At 36.5% G+C, this 16,254-nt stretch overlaps 3 protein-coding genes across 6 annotated transcripts in view; 2 read left to right on the top strand and 1 right to left on the bottom strand.

The window, feature by feature from the left end:
* The window catches only part of LOC127836196 (transcription initiation factor TFIID subunit 6-like), a 29,552-nt gene extending 20,011 nt beyond the window's left edge, over positions 1-9,541 (top strand). The window contains exons 8-13 of the mRNA XM_052362679.1: positions 1,592-1,716; positions 2,282-2,414; positions 3,438-3,563; positions 4,338-4,520; positions 6,562-6,768; positions 8,304-9,541. Of these exons, the coding sequence (XP_052218639.1) occupies positions 1,592-1,716; positions 2,282-2,414; positions 3,438-3,563; positions 4,338-4,520; positions 6,562-6,768; positions 8,304-8,483 (954 nt within the window). The 3' untranslated portion in view covers positions 8,484-9,541. The remainder of the gene's footprint in view (positions 1-1,591; positions 1,717-2,281; positions 2,415-3,437; positions 3,564-4,337; positions 4,521-6,561; positions 6,769-8,303) is intronic.
* LOC127836198 (mannose-6-phosphate isomerase-like) overlaps positions 1-16,254 on the top strand; it is a 244,469-nt gene that overhangs the window by 177,589 nt on the left and 50,626 nt on the right. The gene's annotated exons all lie outside the window — the stretch shown is intronic.
* The window catches only part of LOC127836195 (ecto-NOX disulfide-thiol exchanger 2-like), a 37,127-nt gene continuing 32,872 nt past the window's right edge, over positions 12,000-16,254 (bottom strand). The window contains exons 14-16 of one of the 4 annotated variants that reach the window (XM_052362674.1): positions 15,276-15,485; positions 14,489-14,573; positions 12,000-13,826 (exon numbers count right to left, since the gene is read on the bottom strand). In XM_052362674.1, the coding sequence (XP_052218634.1) occupies positions 13,600-13,826; positions 14,489-14,573; positions 15,276-15,485 (522 nt within the window). In that variant the 3' untranslated portion in view covers positions 12,000-13,599. The remainder of the gene's footprint in view (positions 13,827-14,488; positions 14,574-15,275; positions 15,486-16,254) is intronic. The other 3 variants (XM_052362675.1, XM_052362677.1, XM_052362678.1) reach the window with 3 other exon arrangements.

Genomic DNA, 16,254 nt, shown 5'->3' with positions numbered 1-16,254 from the left:
TGAGATTTTAAAATCATTTGGCAAATTCGTTCACCATCATCGACGGTGTGTTGCGCGAAAAAATTACGTCAATATCTCCAAGGTCAAGGTCACACTTTGAGTTTAAAGATAAAAAATGAGCTTCTCCGGGCAATAACTATGTTGTTCATTGTGAGATTTAAAAATCATTAGGCATATTTGTTTGTCATCATTGGACAGTGTGTCGCGCGAAAGAATTACGTCAATATCTCAAAGGTCAAGGTCACTTTTTGAGTTCAAAGGTCAAAAATGGCCATTAATGATCTTCTCGGGCCATAACTTTGTCATTATTGTGAGATTTTAAAGTCATTTGGCACATTTGTTCACTATCATTGCACATTGTGTCACGCGAAAGAATTACGTCGATATCTCCAATGTCAAGGTCACACTTTGAGTGCAAAGGTAAAAAATGGCCATAAATTAGCTTGTCCGGGCCATAACTATGTTGTTCATTGTGGGATTTTAAAATCATTTGACACATTTGTTCACCATAATTGGACGGTGTGTCGCGCGAAAGAATTACGTCGATATCTGCAACGTCAAGGTCACACTGTGAGTTCAAAGGTCAAAAATGGCCATAAATGATCTTTTCCGGGCCATAACTATGTCATTTATAATGAGATTTTAAAATTACCTGGTACATTTGTTCACAATCATTAGAGGATGTGTCATGCGAAAGAATTACATCGATATCTCCAAGGTCAAGGTCACACTTGGAGTTCAAGTAAAAAAATGGTGAGATTTTAAAATGACTCTGTACATTAATTTTGTTCACAGTCATTGGACGGCATTTCATGCCAAAGAATTCAAGATTTTAAAAGTTGAAATGGCCATAAATGATAATGGCATAATAATTCTTAAAAATTGCCATAAATTAGATTCTCTTGTTTTGTGAAGACAGCATGCAAAATAGTCTGTGTCAATGCGGCACGTGGGGGTATACGTCACGTCTGTGACAAAGCTCTAGTTTAGGGAATGGCATATATAATATAATAAAAAGGATACTATATTATTTACGCAAATGGAATTCAAAAAGGCACCTGTACATAACAATAAACAATTACTGAATTTCTGATCAAAGTTCATTCATTTTTGCGTTGAATAAGACTGAGTGCGTGAAAATCGCTGCACAATTGATGAAGTTATGGCTGTTCAATGCGATGCACCCCGTTATGGGGTCATTTTTAGTTGAATACCTTGAAAATGAAAGTAGAAATCGGACGGGTATCAAATAATTACAATATTACCCCATAGATTGATAACTGCTGGAAAGACTGCCCTCTTTTCTTCATATAAACTATCCGGTACATTTTTGTACGGAAAATAACCAGTCTAGTAAAATACGCCCTGTGATTGTAAGAATAGCATTTCGGGACCCAAGGTTTTTTCACAAGAATTACATTATTACATTTTTATTTGCATTTTTGTAGCTTTGTTTTGAATTTAATTACTTTTTTGGTTATTTTAATGTGTAATAATGCAAATACGCTTGTTATCTATAGCCCTGATTTCAAAAGCTTTTACATTATCTTGTACATTACTAAGGTTGTTGTTGTTGTGTACATTGTGACAGCTGCACGAGTTCCTGCCAGGGGTTATCTCGTGTATCGTCAGCAAGCAGCTGTGTATGAGACCAGACGTGGACAACCACTGGGCCCTGAGAGACTTTGCAGCCCGACTCAATGGGCAGATATGCAAGTATGCAGCTACTTGGAAACTTAATAGTCTCCTTGGCAAGAACAAACTGGCCAGATTGCAATATAATTACAGACAGATATGCAAGTATGGAACTACTGGGAAACTTTCATAGTCTCCTTGGCCAGAACAAATTTTCCGGATTGCAATATAATTACAGACAGAAATGCAAGTATGCAACTACTGAGAAACTTTCAAAATCTGCTTGGCAAGAACAAACTGGCTGGATTGCAATATAATTACAGGCAAATGTTTGTTACATAACCCTCTTCCATACAAATTTTGTATATCGTTTTGATTTGTTACAAATTCCCAGTCAGAGGGTGTTGCTCTTAACTTGGAATAAGAAACCTGGTTCATAATCTTGACCCTCTTGTCTTAAAGAAACAGTTTGCTAAAAAATTATGTGCATACTGATTTATATTGATTTAACAGTAACTAATGGTTACTTTACTTTGTATGGTGTTGAATGTTTGCCAGTAAGGATCACTTTGCAATAAACCACAACTGTGTTTGGTCTTCAGTTCCATTCCACAAGCATCCAACATTACTGTACGTGATCTTTCAGGAATTTCCACAACAATGTGAACAACATTCAGCCTAGGGTAACCAAGACGTTCTGTCGAGCCTTGCGCTCAGAGAAGGCAGCCCTGGCTACTATATATGGGGCAGTGTCGGGCCTGGGGGAGTTAGGGCCAGAGGTAGGTGCCTTAGATATGGGGCAGTGTCGGGCCTGGGGGAACTAGGGCCATAGGTAAGTGTCTTAGATATGGGGCAGTGTTGGGCCTGGGGGAGTTATGGCCAGAGGTAGGTGCCTTAGATATGGGGCAGTGTCGGGCCTGGGGGAGTTAGGGCCAGAGGTAGGTGCCTTAGATATGGGGCAGTGTCGGGCCTGGGGGAACTAGGGCCAGAGGTAGGTGCCTTAGATATGGGGCAGTGTCGGGCCTGGGGGAACTAGGGCCAGAGGTAGGTAGGTGATAAATTATGCTTTCAGACCCTATGAAATGGACTTAACTCAGGCCTTTGCTAGATTTTGAAGAAAAAATACTAATTTGTGGATACAAACAAAGCTGGCCCATTTAAAATCTGCTCAACATCATTTGCAATATGTAACCTACATGTAATTATCTTATTAAAATTAAAAATTACCATTGGTACTGTGGTTCAGCATTGTGTGTACCCATAAATTAAGTGGGTTTGTAGAAAAAACTTTGTTGATCCATTTACATCTAATTGTGTGCTATATATTTTGAAAAGATTTTTGTAAACTATTAAAGAACATCAATTAAATTTCATTCAATAGTCATGAAAAGATTCTCGTTTGCAATTAATGTGAATTCATTAAGTTTTTATGGCATAAAATTTTTAATACGTTTTTTTATTATTTTGATAAAAACATATTTTGGTTTTATGATTTGCATAATGAAAAAAGGAATACAGTATTTGTGTACTGTTGTTAATTTTAAAGCACATTGTTAATTGTATTGACATCTGCTAGTTTCAGTCTATCATGATGGCAATAAAACAACCAGTCAATATTGGAACCCTTCTATCTGCGACAGAAGATGTTGGATAAACCATTTTCTCTGGATAAACCATTTTCTCTAGCACCGGCACAAATTGCTTCTATAATTTGTTTAGTTGTCAGACACAGAACTAGATTCTTGTTTTAAATAACTATTTCAAAATAATAACATATGAACTGGTAATTGTATCATGTTCAGGTGATAAACTCCTTTGTGATCCCCAACATTCTGATGATCGGGGATAGAGTGAAGCTTGCTCTAGAGGGTCCAATCATCAACGGTGCGGACAGGATTGCAGCTGAGAACATCAAGAAAGTGGCAGGGGTAGGTTATAATGTGTTTCTATTTACGAAAGTTTCCTTTTTTTTCTCGAACTACCAATCATTAGACTTTTAATGAAATAAAATTTTGATTTTACACTTGTTTGCTTATTTGGCGTGTTCCAATGTTGCTAATTGCATTTATTAATGGTTTCATATAATGATCATGATTAAAGATCTTTTATTTTCTTTGCCATTCATGTTAATGTAGTGATACAATTAATCTGTGAACAAATAACTCAATTTACTGGTAATAAGGACCTAGTGCAAATGATGCCAACCAGCTTTTAATTCAGAGTATCCTTAATTGTTAACCCATTTATGCCTAGTGGACTCTCCCATCCTTCTAAAGTGGATCAATTTATTTCCAAAATTAGGGATGTCTAGTATATTTATTTCTATATTTAGAATATTTCTTACAGAAATTCCTTCAAGCAAACAGCGCAGACCCTGATGTGACGCCGCATCATGCGGCGTCTCATCTGGGTCTACGCTGTTTGCCAAGGCCATTTTTCTAGACGCTAGGCATAAATGGGTTAAGCTTTTTAAAAATTATTTATTAAAAAAAAAACTTGAGAGGGGCGTCATCCGAGACACTCTTCAGAGTTGGAAGATACAATTTTCCTAATAAATTTCAAGTAAATATAACAACAATAATTTAGGAATCTTGGCATTCAAAAGAAGAGAATGACAGGCACAACAGGCTAGTCTGGGTCAGCCCTTTACGCACATGTATTTAACCCCATTTTATAAGAATAAAGCTCATTTGCTTCCACAGAAGTACATCCCACCTGTGCTGAAGTCCCATCGAGCCCTGGCGGACACTGTGGAGGACTATACGACAGAGTACGGCTACCTGGGCCCCCTTCTACACGCAGCTGTGATGAAGGAGAGGAGCTCTTCTACCTCCAGCGTGGGGTCTACCTCCACACAGCAGAAACCCACCTTGCAGATCACACCGGTACGGTATACAACTATAAATGACGCTTTTTGTTTGTGGTGGTTGAATATAAGTATAAAAAAAGACATCAGGGAAAGCCGCTTTTTGTTTGTGTTGGTTGATTATAAATTTAAAAAATAAGACATCAGGGAAATTTATATTTTGACCTCAAGATTAATTGAGCCTTGTTTTATGAAAACTGAATTTTAATGCATGTGTGTAAAGTGTCATCCCAGATTAGCCTGTGCAGTCCGCAGTCTGAACAGGCTTATTGTGTGTAAAGTGTCATCCCAGATTAGCCTGTGCAGTCCGCAGTCTGAACAGGCTTATTGTGTGTAAAGTGTCGTCCCAGATTAGCCTGTGCAATCCCCAGTCTGAACAGGCTTATTGTGTGTAAAGTGTCGTCCCAGATTAGCCTGTGCAATCCCCAGTCTGAACAGGCTTATTGTGTGTAAAGTGTCCTCCCAGATTAGCCTGTGCAGTCCGCAGTCTGAACAGGCTTATTGTGTGTAAAGTGTCCTCCCAGATTAGCCTGTGCAGTCCGCAGTCTGAACAGGCTTATTGTGTGTAAAGTGTCCTCCCAGATTAGCCTGTGCAGTCCGCAGTCTGAACAGGCTTATTGTGTGTAAAGTGTCATCCCAGATTAGCCTGTGCAGTCCGCAGTCTGAACAGGCTTATTGTGTGTAAAGTGTCCTCCCAGATTAGCCTGTGCAATCCCCAGTCTGAACAGGCTTATTGTGTGTAAAGTGTCCTCCCAGATTAGCCTGTGCAATCCCCAGTCTGAACAGGCTTATTGTGTGTAAAGTGTCCTCCCAGATTAGCCTGTGCAATCCCCAGTCTGAACAGGCTTATTGTGTGTAAAGTGTCCTCCCAGATTAGCCTGTGCAGTCCGCAGTCTGAACAGGCTTATTGTGTGTAAAGTGTCCTCCCAGATTAGCCTGTGCAGTCCGCAGTCTGAACAGGCTTATTGTGTGTAAAGTGTCCTCCCAGATTAGCCTATGCAGTCCGCAGTCTGAACAGGCTTATCAGGAACAAGGCTTTGGGCTCTTATGAAATTTTTCCTTTAAAGGAAGTCTATTCTAAACAAAAAGAAAACAAGTTTAGGCAGAAAGTGTCGTCCCTCATGAGCCAATTAGTTTCTCTTTTATCTGTCTGTCAGTCTGTAAAAAGTAGAAAAGTATCTTACATATAACTGGATCCTGAATTTCTCTGAATGTGCTGAAGATTCTTGTTCATAACCTGGAGCAGTTATAGCTGGTTCCCTTTATGTATATTTGGTGAACATGTAATGGGCTATGTTGGAATAACTGAAGATTCCTGTTTATAACCTGGAGCAGCTAGAGCTGGTTCCCTTTATGTATATTTGGTAAACATGTAATGGGCTATGTTGGAATAACTGAAGATTCCTGTTCATAACCTGGAGCAGCTAGAGCTGGTTCCCTTTATGTATATTTGGTAAACATGTAATGGGCTATGTTGGAATAACTGAAGATTTGTGTAGTCCTCCAGAAAAAAAGAAGTTTGAAAAGAACATAGCAGATGAATTTAAAAATTTGGTACAAGAAATCAGAGGATTTTGCAAAACCATACATGTATGCTTATGTCAAATAAGATGTGACTGTGCTAAAAAGTAGAATCTAAAAAATTAAGGCAATTTTTTTAGAGATTAAGAGTTTTTGTGAAGCTTGTATGGCCATTCTTAAGTAGGTCATTACATTTTACTCCTCTGAAGTTTAATATCAATAAAAGAACATGCCTCAACATGAATAATACTGGGTTTTTGGGGTAATTTTTTTTCGGCAAGATTCCCATTCTATAATTATATATTTGTCTAAAATTATAGCCTAAATTTTGGGTATTGGAAGGTAAAGAATCAAACAAACAGAAAACACAATTTAAAAATATTTGCTTACATTTAGTTCATTTCCCTATCCACTTTTATTCTGAATTTTGAAGTATTGGTTAGCCAAAAATGTTAAACAATATCCTAATTTTAGTTAAAACGAAAATGTGCAATGGCCTTGGTAGTTGTGTAGTAAAGTGTTTGGTATTCACATTCTAGGCCAAGTCCCACATACTGATTGGTGGTCCAGGTTCCCTGTCCACGCCTCAGACACCCACATCTGCCCAGTTCCCAGCCGGGTTGGCCATCCCCCGCACCCCCACCACCCCCAGTATCGGCTCCACTCCCGGACAGAAGTTTGTCATCATGCAACAACCCAGGGCCTCTATGCCCATGCAATCACCTGCAGGCACTTCCATTGTAAAGGTATAGAACAGATTTTTATGCTCACTGTGAAGTAAAATGAACCAGGAATAAATAAGCTGAAATGCACAATATGTCATGGCAATTCTCCAATAAGTATAACAATTCAAATACTTGTTTTAAATGAAACAATTAACACTTTTAAGCCCCATTACTACTCAAAATCAACGAAACTTTCGTACAATATTTTGTAAAAAAAAGTTAAAAAATTAAAAATCAGTTTCCTTATGGCAATTGCCGAAATTTCAACGCCAGATGTGGTCTGGTAAAATAGATGTTTGTAGATACAAAATGGTTATTTTTATTATTTGTTTTGCATATTTAATTCCATTTTAATATCCTGCAACAATATCTATTCATATGACAGATGAACACTTTCATGGTACCATTTTAGTGTTTGTGTGTCTTATGAATAGATATTTCGTGGGAAATTAAAATGGAATTAATTGTGTCAAAAATAAATAAAAACAAGCATTTTGTATCTACAAAAATCTATGTAATCATACCACATTTAGCGTTTAAATTGTGGCTATTGCTATAAGGAACACTGATTGTTTAGGTGTAAACTTTATTTTACGAAATACTTTACAAAATTTTCATTGATTTTGAGCGTTATAGAGGCTTTAACAGCTGCCTTAAATCAGTTTGAAAATATTTTTGTACCCCACATTACAAGGTAAAAGGGGATATATACTGGAGTCACCATGGACATCTGTAAACTGATCTGTAAACTGATCTGTCTGTTTACTCAAACTTGTCTGCAGGCACTCTCCTACCCTTTTCAACATACAACAAACTTGAAGGCATTCTTCCTTATTACATGAATTTAGGAATGGACAATGTTTATCTTTACTGTCAAAACAATAACAAAAGTAATGCCCCTTTAACTTCTGTAACATTAATAGTTTTATGCCCCCGGATCGAATGATCGGGGGGATATTGTTTTTGGCCTGTCTGTCTGCCATTCTGTCCCTCTGTCATTCTGTCCCAAAACTTTAACCTTGGTCATAACTTTTGCAATATTGAAGATAGCAACTCGATATTTGGAATGCATGTGTATCTCATGGAGCTGCACATTTTGAGTGGCGAAAGGTCAAGGTCATTCTTTAAGGTCAAAGGTCAAAGGTCAAATATATGGCTTCAAAGCGGCGCCGTAGGGGGCATTGTGTTTCTGACAAACACATCTCTTGTTACTATTAACTTAGTAAGCAAAAATTTACATCTCTAAAAATGCAACATCCAGATGTATTAAATTTGGTATGTTATCTTGAATATTGATGCTCAACTTAGTTTGAATATACTAATATTTTTGTCTTTTAAGATTTAGAGTTAAAAACTTACAGGTTTTCAAGCAAGAAAAAGAAAAAAACTTGCTTTTGGCATAGCAAAACATCTATTTTTTTTCTATCAAGTATCTATCATATCATATTTGTATCACATACTAATATGAACTGGTGACTGATAAATCTTGTCATTTTTTTATGAATAGCTTATAAACGGTCTGAAAACAGTTGCAATAAATATTAAATACATTTCAGGTGTTACCTGGCACTCCACAAAGTCTGGTCAATCCGTCGTCTGTCGCACAGAAGATCGTCGTGATGCCAAGCTCTCAGGCCCAGACCGCTCAAGTGCAAATGAACACCTTGCACATGTTTACCACCCCTGATCAATCCACTCAAGTCTCCATTGTAAAACAAGAGCCTGGGATCTCCTGAGCTTGTGACGCAGATTTAGGGACCTTAGAACACAACACACACTTGATATGGGGGGTTATGGACCTTAGAACACAACACACACTTGATACTGGGGGTTATGGACCTTAGAACAAAACACATACTTGGTACAGGGAGTTATGGACCTTAAAACACAACACACAACTTTTTACAGGGAGTTATGGACCTTAGAACGCAACACACACTTGATCCAGGGAGTTATTGCCTGTGGAATATGTCAGTGTTGACAGAGTTATGGTCATTTGAATGTGTGTATGTTAAGGGAGTTGTGTTCCTTAAAATGTAAGAGTGTTAAATAAGAGTTATTGTCCTTGAAATATATAAGTGTTGAAGAGTTAGTTCTTAGAATTGCAAGTGTTCTAAACAAATTATGGTCCTTGGAACACTTTTGCCTTTGACTTCCACCATTTAAAAACTTGAAACATCCAGTCACTAACTTAGGATTAAGTTAGCATGAAAAGAACTGTTTTGATACTTGATACTTATGTTTGCATAGTTCCAAAGGAAGCTGTTATACCCGATTCCTTAATAAGACCTATTTAACAGTGCAAGATTGAAATTTGAAGCTACCTTGCTTTGGAGTTGACACCATAAATACTTATTCCATTCGCAATTATACAGGCAATCAGGGCCTTATTTGAGCAGTCTTTTCGTAAGCAATCATGAACAAAATTCTGACTAATTCAAGTTCAGTAAAACTGGCATGGTGGGTTTGTCAAAATATATACATCATACATAGATTGTATGGACTACTTGTAATTTTGTATGTGGTTATTAACATGATTTCCAGTTAGGACGAGAACTGAAATTTATATTAAGTTTATTTTATAATTTAGGAGTGTACACCATTAAGTTCAAGACAAACATTTTAAAGGTATTCAGAAAAAACTTTATTTCAACAAATGTTAATGTCAAAGTAGATACATGCAGTTTAAACAAATATAAAGCTGACTTGTGTCTGACTGTTCAACTCTTGATTATATTTAAATATGTATGACCTATTGTCAAAAAGCATGAAATAAACATGAACATTTATCAGACAGTATGTTTTATTTATTGTGTTTGTTATTATTCTTTGTATAAGACAATTACTTACTAAAATAACAAAAGAATTGTAAAACCTATAATCCTCCCCTTCACATTGCAGCAAATGTTTCCGTTAACCTAAACATTTAATTTGAAAACCAATAGGCAGGGGACAAAAATTCCACATTTTTAGGATGAGTGAATTTACCTAAATCTCTCGCCATACAGGACGAGTTATCAACATGTATTTTCTGACTAGTGAGACTCTTTTGTTTAATAAATTAAAAATACTATTTCTAAATGCATATCTATTCCGAAATTAGAACTCGATTGGACTGGAAGTTGTCATTGTTAATTTCATACAGCAGGTGCATGTTGCTATGGAAAACTGTGTCCCAATCTAACAGCTATTTTGGTTATTAAACCAGTATGAATTTAGTCTGTAAAATGTCAGACATACACACGTTCTTTAAAGGGGATGGGGGGAAGGTTGAAAGGTCCAAAACAGAAAGCAAACATTGAAAAAAAGAAAAACAAATCAGTGGATGTACGATCATAAAGTCACTTGTATCGAGTCTTAAAATCTATATTTTAAAGGCATAAACCGCCAAGTTAATAAACTGGATTTATTAGTATAATATAATTGTGATCAGCTGGCAACAATAATCTGAGAACACAGCATATCAGCAGTGATATAGGACCCTGTTAGTCATATTAACCCCTTGCAATCTTTATTGCACACATATTTGAGTGCATGTGTTTGCAGGATGAGTAAAAATGGTAAGGCACTCGTCCTGCAGGACTATTGCAGTCTTGAAATATTGCTTTTCCCCATCATTAGAAGTCTTTATCAGGAATCTCAATCTTTGTTAGGACTCTCAAAGATCACATGAGCAGTGCTTTGTGAAAAGGAGGTTTAACGCATCTGCATAAAGTATCGTCCCAGATAAGCCTGTGCAGTCTGCACAGGCTAATCAGGCACCGTACTTTCCACCTAGACTGGTTTTATGCTAAGAAAAGACTTGCTTGAAACAAAGAAAGATAATAAAAAGCGGAAAGTGTTGTTCCAGCATAGGCTAATCTGGGACGACACTTAACGCACATGTATTACAAGCCTGTTTCACAGAGCACAGCTCATATAAATGAATCTGAACATTCTCTAGATATTGTGTGAAAATACTGTTAATGTTTCACACATTCTTAAAACTTTACCTTTGACAGGTTGACCTAAATTTCTCAAAACCAATATACATCTTTCCTACCAGCCAATCAAGTTTGATGAACATAGGTTACGGTGTTCTCTAGACATTTTGCGGAAACCAATATTGTAATACACTCAGCTGTCATCTTGATCTTTTACCCATTACTTAAAAGGCAGAGCCATTTGTGAAAATATCTTATATATGAACACTTGTGATCCTTGATATCCGCTAGACCAGGTTGATAACCAACAAAAAAGGAGTCTAAATAGTGAGCACACAAGCTGAACAAGAAAACCTGAAATGCTCAAAGTCGCTCACCTGAGATACAAAGGAACAGACCTGTTCTGTGCAGCCCAAGATATCATTAGAACAAATGTTCTGACCAAGTTTCATGCAGAGTGAACTATAAATGTAACTTTTAGAGTGTCTTACAAGGTTTTACTATAGCCATATAAGGATTAATTCCATGTTTTTCAACAGACAAGAACCATTTTTGAACTCATCCTAGATGTCATTAAAACAAATGTTCTGATTTAGTTTCATAAAGATTTGATAATCAATGTGACTTAAAGAGTGTTAACAAGTTTTAAGTAATACCATATAAGGAAATATGCCCTGCCCCCTTGCAGACATGATTTTCAACCGAATGGACCCAATTTTAAACTCGTCCAAGATACCGTTGGGAAAAAAGGTTCTGACCAAGTTTCATGAGGATGGAACAATAATTTGGCCTCAAGAGTGTTTTTCAAGCAACTGGAACCATTTTTGTCGTCTAAGATATCATTGGGACAAATCTTCTGATGATGATTTGACAATAAATGTGGCCTCTTAGAGTTATAACAAGGTTTTACTATAGCCATTTAAGGAAAATCAACCCTTCCCCCTGGTGGCCGTATTTTTCAATCAAACGGAACCATTTTCAAACTTGTCCAAGATATCATTAGCACAAATCATCTGACCAAATATCATAAAGATCAGACAATAAATGTGGCCTCTAGAAAGTTTACAAGGCAAGGGTTGACGCCGCATGATGCATGACCGACAACAGACAAAAGGCGATCACAAAAGCTCACTGTGAGCACATTGTGCTCAGGTGAGCTAAAACCACAGCTACTCTTTCCGCAGTTAAAATATTATGTAAGATCATGTAAATCACAAATATGGTTAAGCAGCCAATAAACAAATCTTAGTGAAAATCCCAAATAATTGTTTATCAACCAATAAACAATAATAAATGGAACATTATTCCTAAAGTTATTGACAACAATGCTTATTCCTTTATGTTTTATTTGTCTTAAGCAAAAAATATTTAATCTTACAACATTCAGAAACTAAAAATGATCCCTCATAACAACAACAAGAAATCATTACAGTCATACATACAAGTAGTACTTCTTAACCCTTTGCATGCTGGGAAATTTGTCTTCTGCTAAAATGTCGTCTGCTGAATTTCTAAAATTAGCATTTTCTTCGATTTTTTTCAAAGAATACTATCAGAATAGCAAACAGTTTGGATCCAGATGAGACGCCACGTTCTGTGGCGTCTCATCTGGATCCAAACTGTTTGCAAAGGCCTTCAAAATTCGGTTCCCGCACTGAAAGAGTTAATACAAAATTAAATTTGCTTGCATGATTCACAAGCATCTTTTTTGTATGTACATTTTGGTCCTTGATTACTTGTCTGTGGTCGACTGTGTAATTGTAGGTAATTTTATGGGGAACTTTGGCAATAGTTCACTTTTACATAAATCTTTTGCAACAACCCTAGTTTGAAAGTCTCGATGATACAGTGTAAAATCAAACATGGCATATTTACAAACACTAGATAGTACACTACACAATGAAACAAAAATGGGCAATATGAGTATCTTCTCACCAGTAAATATACAAATAGACCATTGTTTGGTATGCGAACTTCTTCAAGACAATTACATGTACAGTTCTGTATTGTTGTACAATTAAGATGCACTTAACAAATGAATCAAATCAATAACTTGTAAATTATACACACTTAACTTGCAATTGTACGGTGCAATATGGCACTTGGTCGAATATTCTGGGAATTCAAATCATGAAGAATTTTTACATTTAGCATTTTGCCCGTTACTATTCAACATAATAGCAAACGCTATACAATGGCATTGGACAGGAATAAAATCTAAATGTGCCAAGGGGTGTCATTTCTGGATATAACATAATGCTTTAGTCTTTATCATTCATGTTTAATAAAATTATGCAAAATACTTCATAAAAATTAATTATACAATCAAAAATTATCAAAAAGCATAAACAATGGTTTTATTACACCCGGTCATTTCACATATTCCAACATAAACCACAAGGTTTAATACTTCTGTGTTCAGAATGTACCCTTCATCTTGGCATTGAACACATGATTATATCTGAATCCAAAAAGGTTCCTGATGTACAGTCTTCTAAACTAGTTTTATAAGAAAACGTGTAAGCATTTCTGTATTCAGTTTTCAAAGTGCTGTGAAATCATTATTATTACTGTGACATTAATTTTCGTAAATTTCCTGGTTGGACCAATCCACAATTTTTACAAAAATACCCCCCAAAAATGACCAAAGCAAATTTCTCTGTTTTCTCTTTCTAGTCCATAATCAGAAATCCACGAATAAACATGAACACAAACAAGTTTTCGAATAACCATGACTTGCAGACGATATTGTTCTTTTTTCATAACCATGATATGTCAACGGATGTAAATGACTTCACAGTATCATTCATTTCATCGCTACACATCTTTCAATCAGTAAACAATACTTTCAACATTTCGCTTTTGAGTGCTTGTCTCACAAGACTATCACTAACAAAATGACCAGTTCAACCCCACGGCACCGCACACATTAAAGACCAGTAGTAGGGCTAAGGTTCTTGTATCCTGTGAAGTGCCATCTACGTTCGATGGTCGCCCCGACTCCGCTGAGCTCCTGTCGGAAGATGACAGGGATCTTCTCCAGCAGGGTTTCCAGCTCGCTCACCCGGCACGATACGCCGAGGCGGTGAAGGTACGACCAGATGTAGTCAATCGAGGCTCCCGTGGGATGTACGTGAAGGAAGCAGCACACCAGGCCTGCAATAGAGTAAAATGGCGTTAGTTGTAGGGAAGGCAATAGAAAAATACGGGATTAGTTGTAGTGACGGCAATAAAAAAATATGGGATAAGTTGTAGGGACGGAAATAGAAAAATATGGGATAAGTTGTAGGGATGTATTTTATCGAAAATAAGCTAGATTTGTGTTATAAAAACAACTAGGGTTACAAACAATATTGTGCCAACAACAATTCTTAAACAATCATTATTAACTTTACTTGTCGGATTTAAATTAGCATTGGTACTTACAAGAGGCAATTCCTGCTTGTACCTTGAAATTATTTTGTTTAAGTTATAGAGATCTGTGTTACAATTTACTATAAGCATGGACCCACTAGACAATGGCCCCATATATTTGTGGTAGGCAGCTAGATTAATGAGGAAATTTGTATATATGTTCTATTTGCAGGAAACATTGTATAGGGGAAGGCTATTACAGCCAAAATGTATAGCACCTAAGTTGTATATCACACATACTTTATTTTATGCACTGAGGCAGTATATATCACAACTGACAAAAGTGTCAATATGCTTTACATACTTAAACCACGGCAATAGATCGTCAATTAGTAAGCCCCTTCTAACTGGTTTGTTTCGCCAAGGAAATAATAATAAAAATGTTATAAAGTAAACCCTCGTACCAACAAGTTGTGCCTCTTTGTCAGAGAAGTGTATGCCAGTGCTGCTGATGGTGTCATCCCCAACCTTACTGGACTGGTCAGTCTGCTAATGAAACAAGGAAACAATCACATTGATATGAGATCTAAGTCACTTTTAATAATGTATGATAAAATGTTAATACAGACAATTACTGTCAGAACATTTGAAACACCAAATTAAGACTGTTCAATGGATACCAAGAATTAGTGTTTTGGGGGTACAAGAACACATCTGATTTTGGTTCATAACTATCTTAACACAGAGTACACACTGTCATATAATAGACCAAAATTAGGTGGAAGGAATCCTGTACGAGTGCCATGAATTTTATTCCTATTAATTGATAACTTTTGATATTTGTTTCAATGGACTTGGATTGCTAGTAAAATCCATTTTCCAAAATGAGGGTCATTTTTATTCCAGACATTATCTTTAAGCCCGGTTCTGGCTGGCAATTACTAAGACATGTCAAACCTGAATGTTGCATTAAAAAAAGCCTGAAATCTTTTTATTCAATATAAATATATAGGGGAAATTAAGAATTCAAAAGCATCAAATCTGTTTATTCAATAAGAATATATAGGGGAAATTAAGAATTTAAAAGCATGAAATCTGTTTATTCAATAAGAACATACAGGGGAAATTAAGAATTTAAAAGCATGAAATCTGTTTATTCAATATAAACATATAAGGAAAATCAAGAATTTAAAAGCCTGATATCAGGACTAGACCTGAATAGTACCAAGCCTGCTTTTTATCCAAAATTACCCAAACATATTTTACTGCTTTGTCTTTTTCCTCCGTCTGGTTATCTTCGTCATTTTTGCTTGTTGTGCCTTGCTGTTCAGATCTCAGTTTCTCAGATTTCAGGTTCTCATATTTGTCCAAGGCAATCTGCTTTTCCAGCACCAAGGAGGATTTCTCTTGTTCCATTTTCTTCTTGTACTCCATATGTTCATTACGGACCGTGATCAGTTGCTATAATGGAAAAAACAGCAATAACAGCATCAGATGGTACAATTGGCGAAATAGAACTTATTAAAGAGAATCGACAAAACCTTAACCTTATAATAAATCTGTTTTGGTGTACTTACAAAATTTCTTCTAATGATATGTACAAGAAATTTTGAAAAGGGCTATTGAGAGCCTAGTCTGAAGTCATTTACCATAAAAACAGCATACCAAAGTTCTTACCAAAAAATATTAATCCAAAACAAGAGCACCGCATAACGGGTGCCAAGGCTCGGCTGCCGGTGCAGTTTTGAATAAATGAAAGCTTGTCAGAATTTATTTAATTTTGTTTAGGTCACAGTGACCTTGACCTTTGACCTAGTGACCCAAAAATGGGTGTGGCGTGTAGAACTCATCAAGGTGCATCAACATATGAAGTTTTAAAGTTGTAGTTGAAGGCACTTTGATTTGAGAGCCAATGTAAAGGTTTTATCATGGTGGATGGCGGACGACAAGCTGGCTATGACAATACCTCGGGTTTCGAAAACTTAAAGTTAAAAGGCTTAATCACACAAACAGCATTCCCAACCCAATGTGTGCATCATCAGCAATCTCCACCCACTTATGCAATCACTGAAAATTTTACTATCAGCATTCCCCACCCACTTGTTGAATCTTTCAAGGTGCATTCCCTACCCACTTATTTACCCACTTACATTTTCAAAATCTAAAATCAGCCTACCTGCCCAACCTGTTTCACCCACTGAAACTTTCAAAACCAGTATTCCCCACCATC

The sequence above is a fragment of the Dreissena polymorpha genome, chromosome 6 (genome assembly GCF_020536995.1).
Source record: "Dreissena polymorpha isolate Duluth1 chromosome 6, UMN_Dpol_1.0, whole genome shotgun sequence".
Classification (NCBI taxonomy): domain Eukaryota; kingdom Metazoa; phylum Mollusca; class Bivalvia; order Myida; family Dreissenidae; genus Dreissena; species Dreissena polymorpha.
Note: the sequence above shows the minus strand (reverse complement) of the source record. Positions and strands in the feature narration are given on the sequence as shown.